Source organism: Cherax quadricarinatus, chromosome 51, assembly GCF_038502225.1.
Source record: "Cherax quadricarinatus isolate ZL_2023a chromosome 51, ASM3850222v1, whole genome shotgun sequence".
Classification (NCBI taxonomy): Eukaryota; Metazoa; Arthropoda; class Malacostraca; order Decapoda; family Parastacidae; genus Cherax; species Cherax quadricarinatus.
The window spans coordinates 10,205,244-10,223,741 of record NC_091342.1 but is presented as its reverse complement, the minus strand read 5'-3'; the positions used below and the strand labels follow the sequence as shown (position 1 = coordinate 10,223,741).

Sequence of the window (18,498 nt, the reverse complement as noted above, 5' to 3'; positions counted from 1 at the left end):
AGACACGTAAGCAAACACTATAACATATTTATTAGAAAACGTTTCGGTCCTGGGACCTTGATCACTTCTAACATACAGAGGTGAGATGTGACGCACGTGACCTGAGGAATGTCATAAGAGCATAAGAATGGAGGAACACTGCAGAAGGCCCACCGGCCTTCCTCCATTCTTATGTTCTTATGACATTCCTCAGGTCACGTGCGTCACATCTCACTCTCCGCCTATATATATAATGTCTTTCTACCTCTGTATGTTAGAAGTGATCAAGGTCCCAGGACCGAAACGTTTTCTAATAAATATGTTATAGTGTTTGCTTACGTGTCTTTCTAAACCAACTTGTCGGTATTTATTACCAAGGTTTATACCAAGGTTTCTGATACATGGGATCAACTTTGTCATCCTCCTTTGTACATTTTCCAGAGCATTTATATCCATTCTGTAATACGGTGACCAAAACTGTGCAGCATAATCTAAATGAGGCCTAACCAAGGATGTATAGAGTTGAAGAACAACCTGAGGACTCTTATTATTTATGCTTCTTGATATGAAACCAAGGATTCTATTAGCTTTATTGCGAACACTTATGCACTGTTGTCTTGGTTTCAGATTACTGCTAACCAGAACTCCTAAATCTTTTTCGCAATCCGTAATATTAAGATCTACATTATTTAGTTTATATGTGGCATGGTTATTGTCCTGTCCAACATTTAGAACTTTGCATTTGTCTATATTAAACTGCATCTGCCACTTCTCCGACCACTGCATCAGTCTATTCAAATCTTCCTGGAGTGCTCTAATGTCCTCGTCAGAATGAATTCGACGGCCTATTTTGGTGTCATCGGCAAACTTGCTGATGTCGCTCTTTATGCCCTCATCTATGTCGTTTATGTAGATTGTGAACAGCAGGGGGCCCAACATTGACCCCTGTGGAACACATATGACATTGTATAGTAAAGTCAAGATGGAAGTGTTCACTGTTTTCCCCTGGTCAAGATGGCAGTGTTGTGTAAAGTGTCGTGCAGGTGACCAACCGGAAGGTTGTTGGTTCGTTTCCCGAACAGGGCAAGATGATATCCTTATTAATCTAGCAGTAAATGGACAGCTGGGTGTTATCTATCGTTGCTCGCGTCCTATGAGATATCCCACTCCGCAAAGGTACTGCTTCAGCGAGAACTTCAAATAAGTTTAGGTAGGAGACCTGGGTTTTGGGATCATGCCGCGGGTAAGTTAAACTCTAGAAATCAACTTCGGGTAGGTGAGACCGATGTATGAGGACGATGAGGTGTCCGGAATTGAATACGTGTAAGCTGGGAACTCTTGCCTTGAAAAAAAAATGTGCATGCAGAAACTCAAGTGGGAAGAGGTGAAGTGCGTCCTGGGGGTCAAGAGTGAAAGTGAGGCGCGAGCAGTTGAGTTAGCGAAAGTTAAGGTGATACATAAAATGTTTTTAAATAGGGTGTGAAAAGACTGCTGAGGATTCATAGGTCTGGGCACGAATTGTTGATAGGATCCATAAGTCTGGGCACGGATTGTTTATAGGATCTATAAGTCTGGGCACGGATTGTTATAGGATCTATAAGTTTGGGCACGGATTATTTATAGGATCCATAAGTCTGGGCATGGATTGTTTATAGGATCTATAAGTCTGGAAAAGGATTGTTTATAGGATCTATAAGTCTGGGCATGGATTATTTATAGGATCTATAAGTCTGGGCACGGATTGTTTATAGGATCTATAATTCTGGGCACGGATTATTTATAGGATCTATAAGTCTGGGCACGGATTATTTATAGGATCTATAAGTCTGGGCACGGATTGTTTATAGGATCTATAAGTCTGGGCACAGATTGTTTATAGGATCTATAAGTCTGGGCACGGATTGTTTATAGGATCTATAAGTCTGGGCAAGGATTGTTTATAGGATCTATAAGTCTGGGCACGGATTGTTGATATGATCGACAAGTCTGGGCACGGATTGTTGAACTGATAGTAGGATTTATAGGTTCTGTCTTGAATAAAACAGTGAACGCTGCCATCTTGACCATTGAAGACAGTGAACGCTGCCATCTTGACCAATGAAGACAGTGAACGCTGCCATCTTGACCAATGAAGACAGTGAACACTGCCATCTTGACCAATGAAGACAGTGAACGCTGCCATCTTGACCAATGAAGACAGTGAATGCTGCCATCTTGACCAGTGAAGACAGTGAACGCTGCCATCTTACGACGATGAACGCTACCATCTTGAGTAAGACGGTGAACGCAGCCATCTTGACCCAGGGGAAGATGGACAATCATCTAGGTTTTGTTGTGCGAGTTTATTTATTGAATGGTTTAGTGAGTGCGATAACGCGTATCTGGTGGTGGGTGTGGGAGCGTAGGTTGAGGGTGAGTGCGTAGGTTAAGGGTGTGTGGGGGCGTAGGTTGAGGGTGAGTGCGTAGGTTGAGGGTGTGGGGGCGTAGGTTGAAGGTGTGTGGGTGCGTAGGTTGAGGGTGTGTGGGGGCGTAGGTTGAGGGTGTGTGGGCTTATATTGTTATATTGTGTAGGTTGAAGAAGGGTGATGTGAGTTGGCGTAATAAGCGAGTACTGTTCGGCCAGACACGCCATAGGTCGATACGCACCCCACGCTTCCGCTGGTTGAGGGGAGGATAGGAGTGGGGTGAGGGGAGAGTGGAAATGGACGAGGGGGAAGCATGGGGAGGTATGGTCAGGGGGTATGAGGAAGTGGAAGTAAGGGGTAACTGGGTCATATTAGGGGGAGAGGAGGGGGGGAACTTGCTACGCACTTGGCGTACTAAAATAATATTAGTAGCAACTTGAGTAGCAGCGTTCCCCTCAGGGAGACGCAGTATATTTATGGCGTTACTTTGTTGCCTCAACAGTGATGGTTGTAGGGGAGGCTTGTGGAGTAGGGAAAGTTGTAAGGGTAGTGGGATGTGTATGAACGAGTGTAGCGGTGGGTTATATAGCGAAGGTTGAGCGTATTGGGGTGGGAGGGAGTTGGTTTAGTGGTGGGTTAATGAGTGGGATGGGAAGAGGTTTAGTGGGGGATTAATGGGTGGGATAGAAGGTTTAGTGGAGGGTTAATGGATGGGATAGGAGGAAGTTTAGTGGAGGATTAATGGGTGGGATAGGAGGGCTTTTAGTGGAGGGTTAATGGATGGGATGGGAGGGGATTTAGTGGAGGGTTAATGAGTGGGATGGGAGGGGGTTTAGTGGTAGGTTAATGGGTGAAATTGGAGGGGGAAGACTTTCTGGCAGTCTCTCTACCATTAACAGGTCATTGACGTTAGCACCTGGCACCTAAACACGTGTCTAGTGTTCACTCTCACCCCTGCTGGCTTGCTGCTATATAATAATGTGTTGTTCTAGATCCTATATATTGTTGATGCCATACGGCCTCTTTCCCTAGTGGTGCCACACACTTGGTCTCACCCATGGGTGGCAAGCTGCTGCTTTCCTTGGTGATGCCACACACGTGGTCTCACCCGTGGGTAGCACGCTGCTTCTTTCCTTTGTAGTGCCATACACGTGGTCTCCTTGGGTAGTGCTCCTCGGTAATACCACAAAGCGTGGGGGATCGCAGTGAGGGTGAGGGGAGGTTTCTCCCTTGAGGTGATCACGCGTGAGTTGGGGGGAGAGACTGTACCATAGCGTCAACAAGGTGACGAACAACGTGAATTTGCCATGACCCACTTTTTGTATTGTCCTGTGTTTGCGGGTGCGTCTCTGTGTACTCCTGCTTTGTGTTTGCTACGGTCGAGTCTCCGCTACTAACGAACGTCTGTAATGATTCTTAGCCACTTGTGCAATCGTACTTACTCTCGAAATCGTGAATGGAGTTTTCCCTGTCTTGTCATAGTTCATTCCATTGAAGTACATCCTGACACCCCTGTGACTTCTTGACTTACCTCAGTGTTCCCTTGTTCATGTTACCATCCACCGCATCAATTCATCAGAGTATCTTGTACATTGTAATCTTGTTTTTCTGGTACCTCTGTCCTCTTATGGTTATTGGGTTTAGTTTATCTTAGTCTGCTCATATCATAGTCTCAGTCCTGAGACTACTCTAGTTATAAACTGCTGGACCTTCTCGCGATTTTGAGCTTGTTTGATAAGGTGTGGACTCCATGCTGGTGATGCGTACTCTTAAAAGGATAGGATATGATATTCCTCTTGTATGAGAATCATGAAACATTCTTTATTAATAAAGTCTCACGCTTATGCAGCCAAAGTTTTCATTTGGTGTGAACCTGATTCTATATTCGTTTTAATGTTTACTCCCAGATCACTATCCCTGACTGCTCTCCTGGATTGTGGCCTGAATGTATCTGCAGTCAGAGAGGTTGGTCACTTCTTTGACAGTTCCTGAGGCACGCCTTTGTAGGCAGTGAACGGAGACCCCTGGGTACCGAGCCCCGATGTGGTGACCGTGGCTAATTTTTTGGAGCAAGATTTTGTACATACTTCAAGAATAAAAACTTTAATGACGAGTCAGAGCGGTGGCAGTGTTGGCTTTGCAATGATCGCTGGCGAGGATTTATATGACGCACGGTTAACGAAGTAGTCCCCTGTGTTCACTGCTGAGCTCCAAGCTCGTCCTGGTAGCTAACTTATTGGACCTCAACTGACTTATCTACTCAGATTCTCTGTCCCGAGTTTGCTCTGGCCCAGTATTCTTGTCACCCTGTGACCCCAAAGATCCAGGAGTGGTTAGCCTGTCTTCACGAGCAACGTAAGGTATCAGAGCCATATTGGTGTCCATAGAGCAAGCTATAACAATTTGGCTCCTTACGGGCCGCGTACCGAGTTATATACTGTGTTCGGCAGGAAGTGGGTGTTTGGCCCTCTCCTTCAATAGTCATCACTTACGATGACTGCCTATAGAGAATGTAGGCACATACGTCTTGCTCATAGTCACTTACTATGGGCGAGACGTATGTGCAGGTGCACTTGTCTATTATAATTACCTGTTTGTAGCTATGCTTGTGATCTCCCGTCTTCAGTAATTTGTTCCTCATATTTCTTTTTAAATTTCCAGTGATTGTCGCAGTGTGTAGCTGGCGTGCAGCTGACCGTGGAACTAGGCTTAGGCCTTCCCGCTTTCGTCGTGGATTTTATAATTACTGGAACATAAGAACATAAAGAAGGAACACTGCAACAGGCCTACTGGCCTATGCGAGGCAGGTCCAATTCTCCCACCGGCTTAAGCCAATGTCTTGACCTAGTGAGGGGGAGTCTTGTAGGGATTTCTGAACATAGAACATTTTTAGGTATTAAAAGTTTCATGACATTTTTAACTGCTGGTGGCTGTTTTAATTTGGTGTGATAGTATTTATTTGTATGATGGGTTTTATTCCTGCTGGTATTGTTTTCGAATTTTGCTTTGGTTTTCTTATTTGTTGTAATTTTTTTTTTGGCACATCTCAGTACTCGTGCAGATATGCAGTCAGGCCTCATAGCTTCGTGTATTTTTTGTGTACTAAATTGTGGTTGCGGGGCTCTATAGATTCTCAGCTCCTGACCATTGTTGTATGCCTCCCATAATTTGTTCGGGGTGTACTTGCCAGTTTTGTGTGTGTGTGTGTGTGTGTGTGTGTGTGTGTGTGTGTGTGTGTGTGTGTGTGTAGCGAGAAGGGATAGGGAAAAGGAAAACGGGGGTGAGATTAGACTAGAGCGCCGCCAGTGTGCGCCTGTCGTGTAACGAGAGCCATCCAGGCAGCGAGCGAGCCAGCAGTGCCACATTGACACAAACCTGCACGGCAACTAGTAATCCCTTCCAGTGGTGACACAACCAACAACTAATAGACGTTACCTCTTGCTTATAATAATTTGTAATTATTTCACAGTGGAATGTAAAGCCGAGTTAAAGAAAATATTAGAGGAGGATTGAGGAGAGTGCAAGTTTAGTTTTGTATCGTAGTTGAAAGTTTGTGTATGAGGTCAGTGCCACCTTAGTGAATGGAAGCAGTCACTGGTAAAGCTGCTTGTGACGAAGGTGCCGTGCAGGCAGTAGCGTTAATTGCCTGGGTCTGCCTGAGAATGTGACCATGTAAGGTACCCACTGGTCCACGCTGCTCTGGTAGCAGAGTGAGGGGTGCCAGCCTCTAGAGGAGTGCCAGCTGCCTAAGAGTAAGGGTGAGACTCAAGTGGCAGCAGTTCTACCCCAGCTGAACGTGTGAGGACCCTGGAAATAGTGTGTGGTTTGGACCAGTCTTTCGGAAGGTACCGTGATGGGTGACTATGGGTTGGGTTAGCCGTGGGTGTGATTGAGGGGGGCGTATGGGCGGCGGCGGGGCCACCGTGTGATGCTGTCCAGTGGTGGTGTCTTGTGGCTGCTCCTTCCATCTTCTCCTCCTGTCCTTCCTCCGCCGCCGCCGCCATCATCTCAAGACCACGCCCACCACACCGCGTGCCGCCCCTGACGCCCACACGCCGCCCGTGGGCGAAGCAAAAATGTAACCACCGGAGCACGGAGGACATGGTGGTGGTGGGGGAGGCGCGCAGGGTGAGGTCGTGTTGTAAACACAAGCTTCTGCCAGCAAGACCCAGAGCATGGAGGCTTCTACACTCACAGTTCGACAGGATAGGTAACTAACCTCTTGCTTACTTGCTCCTTGCTTCCTTCCTGTAATTGTCTTCACGCTTATCTGCTTCGTACCCTAATTTTTTCTTTTGACTGCTTCCTGCACTTGTTTCCTCCTGTTTTCTTTCTGCTTATATTTTTTTTATGTTTTTTTTATATCTGCTAATTTTTATTCGTGTTTCTCCTTTGATTATTCTTTCCGCTATCTTGTTTATGCACTTGCTTTTGCTGTTGTCTGCTTTGGCATGTCTTTCATTACTATTTTAGTACTATTATGCTCATTGCTCAGTATTAGTAGTAATAGTTGTTACAGGAGTAATAATAATAAACGCCACGAAAACAAATGTTGCAGTATTCAAGTAGCTGTTGATATCTTCAGAAATTATTATACAATTTCACAGAGTCCTGACCATGTTTCTGTACAGTGCTACGAATCTTTATTATAAATTGCTTCGTTTGTCCATAAATGCTGTGTTCTATTCCAAGTGTGTAGAGGTATTGTTTCCACACCGGTCCAGACATTGTATTGATGGTGACTAAGTATTTCCTACTTACTGAAACACGTCTAAGTATCGCCGTGTGTGCAGCTAGTTTGTTGTGCATCCACAGCTCTTGCGTGAGCGCTAGTGCAGAATGTATTACGAGGGTCATAATGTGTGTGTGTGTGTGTGTGTGTGTGTGTGTGTGTGTGTGTGTGTGTGTGTGTGTGTCAGCCCCTATTGAGTAGTTATATCTTTACATATTGCAAGAATTTCATGGTTAAGCTTCTTAATGCTAAAGATTAATTTAACCCAGGATTATAGATATAATTAACAAGGAAGAGGTTTAAAATTCCCAGTAGGTTTTGTTTACGTATATCTCTAATGGTATAATTTTTTGGATACACTTAAAATAGTGTTCTGGTATTTAAGGCTATCTTTCTCCATACATTTCTCGTTCTTTTCAAATTCTTGATGTCGCTATGCAGTTATACTGACAAAAATACTTATAGCCTTGACTAGCCTGAAGTCGATAATTATAGAAACTTTCCCCCTGTAGAATTCTCAAAGTAAATTTCGAGTCGGTAATTCCCATATTGCTATTGCACTTCTAAAATCCCATGTTGTGTACCGATTGGTCTAATTGTATTAGTGGTGGTATCAGTAGTTATAGTAGTTGTAAAATTTCTATTTTCACCGTTTTAAATTTCCAGACACGCGTATCTCTATATCTTAGAGATCCCTTACTCCATTTTTTCTAACAGGCAGTGTGGTTAAAGGATGGGGAGAGACTTCTGCTATATTATCACTATTTCAATTGTTGGGACAAAAAGAGAATCAGAATGTAGTTAGTCCATAGCAGATAAACTCGAAATGGACCGTAGGATTTTCAGCTTTGTTTTTTCCCAAACACTCCTATATACACTTGAAGGAAGAGGGAGATGTACCAGGGTAACCACGTAGAGGGAAGCATCTGTGACAATGAGATCACGTGACAGGGCAAGGAGGAGGAGAGGGTAGGTTACTTAGGGTCAGTCACGAGGGACCTCTGATGCAGCAGACATTTGAGGTCATCGATTCCCTGGGTCCCAACAGAGTCCAGGACGAACCTCCCTCATACCTTGACCTACTTGTGTTGTCTTCTCCCTCCTGCTGGTGTGGTGTCCCTCCTTTCCTCCCTCTTGCTGCATTAGTAGTCCACCTTCCCTCATTCTGGTGTGGTATCCCTCTCCTACCTACTGCATTAGTAGCTCTCCTTCCCTCATGTTGGTGTGGTGTCCCTCCTTTCCTCCCTCCTTCACTCACTCTGGTGTGATGTTCCCTTCTCTTGCTGATAGTACCCGTCCCTCCTCCTGGCTGATGTACTATCCTTCCCTCTTGCTGAGGTACCATCCATATAACCGGATTCTAGACTCCAGGCCTGAATCCCTGTTGATCGCCCAATTATCTGTTATCAGCGAGGCGCAGCCCTACGGAGCCCACACACCTGGACTATCCAACACATCATGTAGGCACTCACTGAGTATCCTTTGCCAGACATTGTTTGTAACTACTGTAGATGAAGGTTAAAGTGTGGCGGACCTCGGTGGTTGCCAGTGCCTTAATTGTTCCTGTGGCACCCATAATTTTAATTGGCATTATTCTTCGCCTATGAGAAGGAGCTGATGAGTATGGACCACTAGTCCTGCTGCAATGTTCCTCCATTCTTACGCTCTTGTATCTCATATTTTAGTGTACAGACTATGTGCATTATTATCAGATATTTATTTCTTCTCAGTTCTAAGGATTACATTACACACGTTTTCAGGTGTTCCCGGTAGATTTTTATACCCATTTCGTCTCCCCCCGAGGTAGGGTGACTACAAGGAAGCGCATTTAACATCATTCATTCAATAGCTATATTGCCATAATTCAGATGTCACCCTCCCCCCCAACTGCAATTTCTTTACCCTCCTGCAGAGTGCAGTAGTAATCTAGATGTTTTATTGATTCTCTGTCACACTGGTATTAAACTGTTGAGGAAACGCTGACGCGGGTGTTGAAGATATAATAGCCTGCTTCAAGAGTGGCCAGTAAGATTATATATATATATATATATATATATATATATATATATATATATATATATATATATATATATATATATATATATATAAATATATATATATATATATGAGATTTTCGCCTTATAATCGGTGATACACACGTAACAACATGTACCGTATATGCCACCTTTATATCAACAATGTATCTCTTAAATCTTCTGTGCCATATTATGTAATAAAATATTCCTATTGGTAAAAAAAAAATAGTTTAAAAGATGGGGTGGTAGGGGAAGTGGAATATTCAAATGGCTTCAGGAAGAAATCCAAATATTCTTCCTTGAAGCCTTTTTATCCATCTATATATATATATATATATATATATATATATATATATATATATATATATATATATATATATAATTTACTTAAGCTTATTTTTCACCTATGTCTTTCAGTTAACCTTCGGGTAACCTCTTTCCTCTCTCTTGGTCTAGTGCCCTCTCCTTTCATCAGGTAGGTACAGTGGGTGATGACCCGTAGCTCCCTGCCCTGGAGGAGCAAGTAACTTAGCTCGGTCATCACACAGGGATGTCACAGGTACAGTTGTCTCCCTGGAGGTTATTCCGGGGATCAACGCCCCCGCGGCCCGGTCCACGACCAGGCCTCCCGGTGGATCAGGGCCTGATCAACTAGGCTGTTACTGCTGGCTACACGCAGTCCAACGTACGAACCACGGCCCGGCTGATCCGGCACAGACTTTAGGTATCTGTCCAGCTCTCTCTTGAAGGCAGCCAGGGGTTTATTAGTAATTCCCCTTATGCTTGGAGGCTGTTGAACAGTCTTGGGCCCCGGACACTTATGGTGTTTTCTCTTAGTGTGCACCAATGGCGCCCCTACTTTTAATTGGGGGATATTTTGCATCGCCTGTCCAGTCTCTTACTTTCGTAGGGAGTGATTTATGTGTGCAGATTCGGGACCATTCCTTCCAGGATTTTCCAAGTGTAGATTATGATATATATCTCTCTCCTGCGTTCCAACGAGTATGTCAAGTGCTTCCAAGCGTTCCCAGTAGTTAAGGTGCTTGACAGAACTTATACGTGCAGTAAAGGTTCTCTGCACACTCTCTAGATCTGCAATTTCACCTGCTTTGAACGGTGATGTTAATGTACAGCAGTATTCCAGCCTAGAGAGAAGTGATTTGAAAAGGATCATCATTGGCTTGGCATCTCTCGATTTGAACGTTCTCATTATCCATCCTATCATTTTCTTTGCACTTGTGATCGTAGCACTGTTGTAATCCTTGAAAGTGAGATCCTCAGACATTACCACTCCCAGGTCCCTTACATTATTTTTCCGCTCTATTGTATGGCCAGAGTTTGTAGTATACTCTGTTCTAGTTATTATCCCCTCCAGTTTTCCATAACGGAGTAGTTGGAATTTGTCATCATTGAACATCATATTGTTTTCCGTTGCCCACTGGAAAACTTTGTTTATATCTTCTTGGAAGTTAACCATGTCCTCAATAGATGACAGCCTCATGCAGATCCTAGTATCGTCTGCAAAGGATGATACGGTGCTGTGGGTTACATCTCTGTCTGTCTGATATGAGGATGAGGAACAGGATGGGGGCGAGTACTGTGCCTTGTAGAACAGAGCTCTTCACTATGACAGCCTCCGATTTAACTCTGTTGACCACTACTAATGTTCGATTGGTTAGGAAGTTGAATATCCATCTCCCCACTTTGCCAGTTATTCCTGTAGCACGTATTTTGTGCGCTATTACGCCATGATTACACTTGTCAAACGCTTTTGCAAAGTCTGTGTATATTAATTACATGTGTATATTTATTACATCTGCATTCTGATTTCCTTCCAGTGCATCCAAGACCATATCATAGTGATCCAGTAGTTGTGAGAGGCAGGAGCGACCTGCCCTGAACCCATGTTGCCCTGGATTGTGCAGTTTTTGGGAATCCAGGTGATTTGCAATCCTGCTACTTAGCACTCTTTCAAAGATTTTTATGATGTGGGAAGTTAGAGCTATCGGTCTATAGTTCTTAGCTAATGCTTTGCTGCCACCTTTATGGAGTGGGGCTATATCCGTTGTTTTAAGTGACTGGAATTTCACCCATGTCCAAGCTCCTCCTCCATAGTGTACTTACGGCACGAGAGGGGTTTCTTGCAGTTCTTAATGAACACAGAGTTCCACGAGTCTGGGCCTGGGGCTGAGTGCATGGGCACGTTGTCAATGGCTTTTTCAAAGTCTATCGGAGTTAGGGTGATGTCGGAAATCTGGCATACATTTAAGGAGTTTTGAGGCTCATTCATGAAGAAATCATTTGGGTCGTCGATCCTCAAACTGATTAGTGGCTCACTAAACAGTCGTACTGGGATTTCAGTATTTCACTCATTTCCTTGTTGTCATCTGTGTAAGTCCCATCCTGTCTGAATAAGGGCCCGGTACTAGATGTGGTATTTGCCTTTTTTTTTTTGGCATATGAAACGAAATATTTCGAATTTCTTTCAATTTCACTAATAGTTTTAAGCTCCTCCTGTCTCTCCTGGTTCCTGTAAGAGTCCTTTAACTTAAATTCGATAGTTTCCACTTCCCTGGTCAGTGCCTCCTTCCGTGCATCAGATATTCTAGTGTTCCTGGGGAGCTTAGTGATTCTTCATTGTCTTTTGTAGAGAAAACGTGTTTCTCCAGTTTACTCCTTCTCTTCTTCTTTCTTAGGGGAATATGCCTAGAACATGCTTCATCTGCCAGGAAGTTGATCCTTTCAAGGCACTGGTTTGGATTCATGTTATTTAAGACATCTTCCCAACATGTTTCATTTAAGACATGGTTTACCTGGTCCCAGTTGATGTTCTTGTTGTTGAAGTTGTATTTTGTGAAGATACCTTCTCAAGTCATGCATTTTGCTGATCAGGACCCCTGTGCATGTAAGTCTGGACTTCGATTAGATTGTGATCCGAATTAGTTGTTTTTGATATTGTTATGTCTCTTACCAGGTCCTCATTATTTGTGAAGATAAGGTCAAGTGTGTTTTCTAGTCTTGTTGGCTCCACTATCTACTGGCTTAAGGTGTGTTAATTGCAGAGACTTAGTAGCTCATGTGTGTGTGACCTTTCATCTGTGCTACCTCCATGGATTGTTTCTGCTATAACATTATTCGCTACGTTCTTCCATTTTGTATGCCTTAGGTTGAAATCACCAAGCAGTAAGATGTTTGGGGATGGAGCTGGAAGGCTTTCCAGACAGTAATCAATTTTCAGTAGCTGCTCCTTGAACTGTTTGGAGGTTGCATCTAGTGGCTTATATACAACCACAATGACTAGGTTTTGGTTCTCGATCTTTATTGATAGAATTTCAACTACATCATTTGTGGTGTTCAGCAACTCCATGCAGATGATCGACTCTGACATACAAACCAACCTCCCCTTGTTGCCTGTTCTTTCTGTCGCATCTTAAAAGGTTGTACTCACTTATCCATATTTCACTGTTAAAGTGATCTTTTGTGTGGGTCTCTGTGAAGGCTGCAAACATTGCATTAGACTCTAGAAGTCCACTGATAAAAGGTATTTTTTGTTGTTGGTGGATGGCTTAAGGCCCTGTATATGAGCAAATATAAACGAGGCTGTATTCTGTGTTTGTTAGGGGGATTTTGTTATTGGCTTGATTAGAACGTTTGGTGAACATGCTAAAGGTCCCGGATTAGATTCGCAGTGCCTGGAAAATGAAGGGGTCAGGTTAGGGTAAAACCTACAGGACAAAAACCTAGATGGCTTAACCCTCAAACTGTCCAAACGTAGATCTACGTTTTTTTCAACATTTGAAAGTATGTAAAAAAAGTAATCTTTTTTTTTTTTTTTACATTTGAAAACGTGTAAAAAACTTTGATCAACTTTTTTTTTATATTTGAAAATATGTTAAAAAAGAAATGTAGATGTACTTTTGGAGCACTACGCATGTGAACGTAGATCTGCGTGGACAGTTTCAGGGTTAATATCGCGTAATCGAAAAAGCCTGGTGGTTAAAGCTCTCGCTTCACACGGCGAGGGCCTGGGTTCGATTCCCAGCCAGAGTAGAAACATTGGACGTGTTTCTTTCCACCTGTTGTCTATGTTCCCCATCAGTAAAATGGGTACCTGGGTGTTAGTCGACTGGTGTGGGTCGCATCCTGGGACACTGACCTAAGGAGGCCTGGTCACAGACCGGGCCGCGGGGGCGTTGACCCCCGGAACTCTCTCCAGGTAAGAGTAACGTAATGCAACCTAACCTAACTAAACCAAACATAACTTGCACGAAACTGTTTCTTATTTTGTTCTACTTTCACTTTCTTTTTTGTTTTTTGTTTGTTTTTGTCCGGATGGGTTTTGTCCTTGGGGGATTTGTCCTGGGGGGGGGTTGTTGTATGGACCCTAGTTTCCATACATTTCGCTGTTCCTGCTCACCTATAAATACACATTTGTATTGATTATCAGTAGACTTTTAAGTCTCATCCTAGGGAGAAATTGCTTTACGGGTAAATAAATAATGTAACTTGATCATACAGAACTGCTGGAGGGACTGACATATTGAATATATCCTCTCAGTGCTGTGAATCTTTAGTCGTTCATTGACACAATCTTTTGGTTATTATTATTATTATTATTATTATTATTATTATTATTATTATTATTATTATTATTATTATTAACACATCAGCCATTTCCCACCAAGGCAGGGTGGCCTGAAAAAGAAAAACTTTCACCATCATTCACTCCATCACTGTCTTGCCAGAGGCGCGCTTACACTACAGTTATAAAACTGCAACATTAACACCTCTCCTTCAGTGTAGAAGAAGAAAAAACTTTTGAATATGTCGTGTTTTTTTTTTATCCAGAACTTATTAACTTGGTTTATAAAACGTCGATCATTGTCTTTTTGTGCTATAACATTATAAAAACCAACACGAACATCATGGAATAAGTATTATTTCAATGATGTTAAATAATACTAAATTTAGGACGACTATAAATAGGTTTACTATTTTTTTGTAGATGAATGGTTCAGAAAACCGACATGTAGATAAATTAGACACATGTGCAACCTTGAGTCGATGTGGTCAGTCCATCAAGATTGATGGACTGACCACATCGACTCAAGGTTGAGGGACTGATTACCTCATTCTCCTCCTGTTCTTCAAGATTCTCCTTTGTATGGACTGATGAAGCCACTGTGTGGCGAAACGTTTCCTCAATAAACATACCCAAGAGTTGCACATGTGTCTAATTTATCAGGTTTACTATTGTTTATGAATGGTTTAATAGTATGTTGGCAGGGTTAAGAACATAAGGAACACTGCAGCAGGCCTACTGGCCCATGCGTGGCAGGTCCTAGGTTAGGTTATTAAGCTTTGAGGCAAAAAAAATATTTTAGTCTATTTTTACCAGAATAATTTTTGTCAGTAAGAGCAGAATAAGATGATTTGATTGATGGCTCAGGCTACACCACCACCACACACTTATGTCCTTGAGTCCTTGTTCGTGTTTTCCTCTCAAGTGTTTGTTTCCGTCTCTCCTACCTTCCTTTTTCCACTCTTCGTTTTTCCCTCCCCTCCGTGTTCCCACTCTTACCCATACACAACCCGCACTTAGGAAAGAGGAGCTTACGACGACGTTTCGGTCCGACTTGGACCATTTACAAAATCACACGGAAACGTCGTGATAGGCTCCTCTCTCTTATGCGCGGGTTATTGTTGCGTTGTTCCAGTCACAGTATTGTGCCTCTTTGTTGAACATTAAATGGTATAAAATACCGACAGGTTGTCAGGTAAGACACACATGCAACAGTTAGGTATCTTTATTTCGAAATAAAGATTCCTAACTGTTGCATATGTGTCTTGCCTCTTTGTTCTTTATACTCATCGTATATATGAGAAAGACCTTACTAGATTATAAGAATGTTGCTCAAGCCTGGTCTGACACCGGGTCGTATGGGGGCGATTATTTCCTGCCATCAGTTACAGGTATAACCTGACCGTGCAGTGGTCTGGATGGTACTGCAAGAGTAACGTTACCTTGTAATTTTGTTTTGTGGATGTCGTGCTTTTTAGCCAAAGTTTTCCGACTTTGCGTATTCGGTAAAACTCGTTTTGCCAAAGAAACAGATCTTTTAGTCACTTATCTGCATTTTAACGAAAATCAGTCTGAATATGAAATTAATGTGTAGTATTAATGTTAAATTAAGTAAAGTTAAACAGAGCTTGGATGTTATTAAGCTACTATTATTATATAAATTTTAGGTTGGTTACATTAATTTGCAAAAACTTTTTTTTTTTGGTTGCAAAACAAACTGCTGGTTGCTATCGCATCTTGAAGGAGCACAGTAGTGATGCTGCAGTATTTTAGGCTGCGTATCAATATGTTTTGTAAATAAGAAAGGTTTAGTTTCTTTGCTGTCTCTTACCTTCGTCCTCCCACATCCTCTCCTTGCCTCCTGGGTCCTCCCACCTGTTCACCATGTCCCCTGGGTCCTCCCACCTGCTCACCTTGCCCCCTGTGTCCTCCCACCTGCTATCCTTGCCCCCTGGGGATGGCGTCGCAAACGGCAGGTGAGACCGGCAGGTGTGGCCACATTCCGTCCTTGTTCACCTGGTTTCCGTTCACGCCCACGCCCACACCCGAGACGCAAGTCACTGAGGTCGCCCACTAGCATCTTAAGAGCAGCACGTCTGAGGCATTTTCTTAGATGTGGAGGTGTCTTGATGTGCCACATCTGCGTCTTGACATGGTCACACCCGTGTCTTGACATGGCTACACCCGTGTCTTGACATGGCAACACCTGTGGCTTGTGGCCATCCAAATTTAGTGGCGACTTTGAATCAGTAATAATGCAGTAGCCTAGCTCACTGTCATACGTTAAATTTAGTATCCTAAGCATTGTAGTTTAGTTTGCAGTGTAGAAGGCCAGGAGTTAATAACATGGGAATGGAAGAACACTGCAGCAGGCCTACTGGCCCATACGAGGCAAGTCTCTTATCAAAAACCACCCGTTCCCACCCATGTATTTGTCCATTTTTTTCCCAAACGCATTCAGGTTTATGGTTTGAAAAGACACGTAAACAAACACTAGGACATATTTATCAGAAAACGCTTCGGTACTGGGACCTTGATCACTTCTGACCAGATTTCACTTATTTCTTACACTTCGACAAGTCTATCAGCACGGTGTCTTTGTGACTATGTGCGCAACGTTCAATTCAGCACTCTTATAAATACTTCCACGGAGGGTTAGGGTGATCTTGGTGTCTATGAGAGACTTGGAACACAGTATGTTATCTAGCATCTTCGAATTGTTGTTTATAAATTTGAACCCTTGTTTAATTGTATTGTTTATATCAGATGTGTTAACACTATCGTCACAGGAAGATTTACAAGTGTTTGTCAGCTCGAGTTCGACCTGCGTAAATGGGCCAGTAGGCCTGCTCCACTGCTCTTTTTTTTTTTTTTTTTTTTTTTTTTTTTTTTTTTTTTTTTTTTTTTTGCCATTCCTGAACACCGTGTTGTACTGTACCCAGTAAATAAACTTTAAGAGGAATGTATCTAAGCTATTATAGACTGAAATAATGAGAATGGGGTGAGGGGAAAAGAAGTGGTGGAGAATGGGTGGAGGGGAGATGGGAGGGATAGGTGAGTCACCCACTACAGTCATAGCGCTGGTGCACCCGGCGTCTGAGTTAATATTTGACACTAGAGGAGACTTTTGTGTGACACATTGGTCAGTTGTCATGCAAGTAGACAGTTACACTGGGAAATATGTAAACTGTCATGCAAGCATCAAGTTGTGATGTAATGGTTTAGAAAGCCAACAGGCAGAGGGTTACACTGGGAAATTTGTAAACTGTCATGCAGGTAGGTAGGTACACTAGGACAGATAAACTGTCATGCAGGCACATATGTACACTGGGAAATAGGTAGTGTGCAGGTATAGGTACACTAGAAAATAGGTAAACTGACATACAGGTAGATAGGTACACTGGGAAATACGTACAATCATGCAAGTCAGTAGACTAAGATATAGTTCAATTATCAGGCAAGTAGACTGTCATGCAAGTAGATAGGTAAATAGTCAGGTGAGTAGGTAAGTAGACTAGTAAATGTAGTACCGAGACCAGTGGGCATTTGTGTGGACAGTAGCGTCACTAACATGGTGGTGGTGATGTATTAGATTTAGAGTATTGGTGGTAGTGGTGGAGCAATAGCGGACATGCTGGAGCACTTGGTCAACGTGTTGCAGCCCGCGGTCATGCTGACTCACCTGCAACATAATAATTGTCCTCACCTGTTGCTACACGCACCTACTACCTACCGCACTCGTCTTCCTTTCTGATTTTTTTCTTTTTATTCTTGCCTTCATCTTTCTTTTTATTCTTGCCTTCATCTTTCACTCGATCGAATTGATCTTGCCGTTGCTCAAGTCTCCTGTTACCGTATCTTCGCCTGCCATTGTTCTGTTGTCTCCCTTTTTTTGCTTTACACAAATCAATTTAACAAACTAATTATCCTACCTTAGCTCATTTCAAAGCCTAGCCATATCTAAGGTACCAGTATACTACCATCCCCCTGGGATGCGACCCACAGTAGTACCGGGGATTGAACCACGGACTCTCAGTATGCAAGCTGACTGGGCTACCAATCGAGCCACGGGTCTCTCCTGTTATCTTCACTTGTCGATGTGTCTTCTAGTCACTTGTTATCTTGTCTTCACCTGCAGTTATGACAGTAATTGAGATCCACGTATTCCCCTTCGCGTGACTGGGTACTGGCGAACCGGTTTCATGCTGTTTTTGTTACCAGCCGGTGTGGAAATGATTGGAAGGTTACCAGTGTTCAAATCATGGAGGCTAGAGCCTCGGGCTTCTGGCTTACTAGGACGATACACTGACCACTCAACCACCGTGGTCAGAGATACACTGACCACTCAACCACCGTGGTCAGAGATACACTGGACCACTCAACCACCGTGGTCAGAGATACACTGGACCACTCAACCACCGTGGTCAGAGATACACTGGACCACTCATCCACCGTGGTCAGAGATACACTGACCACTCAACCACCGTGGTCAGAGATACACTGACCACTCGACCACCATGGTCAGAGATACACTGACCACTCAACCACCGTGGTCAGAGATGCACTGACCACTCAACCACCGTGGTCAGAGATACACTGACCACTCAACCACCGTGGTCAGAGATACACTGACCACTCCAACCACCGTGGTCAGAGATACACTGACCACTCAACCACCGTGGTCAGAGATACACTGACCACTCAACCACCGTGGTCAGAGATACACTGACCACTCAACCACCATGGTCAGAGATACACTGACCA

The 18,498-nt window shown here is 43.3% G+C and overlaps 1 protein-coding gene across 6 annotated transcripts in view; it reads left to right on the top strand.

Annotated features, from left to right (window-relative positions):
• Positions 1–18,498, top strand: part of kat80 (katanin 80) — a 319,028-nt gene that overhangs the window by 165,475 nt on the left and 135,055 nt on the right. The window contains exon 1 of one of the 6 annotated variants that reach the window (XM_053784827.2): positions 5,715–6,594. The exons of the other annotated variants lie outside the window; for them this stretch is intronic. Coding sequence (XP_053640802.1) covers positions 6,486–6,594 — 109 coding nt within the window. The 5' untranslated portion in view covers positions 5,715–6,485. Of the gene's footprint in view, positions 1–5,714; positions 6,595–18,498 lie in introns of those variants that run through there. 6 annotated transcript variants of the gene reach the window in all.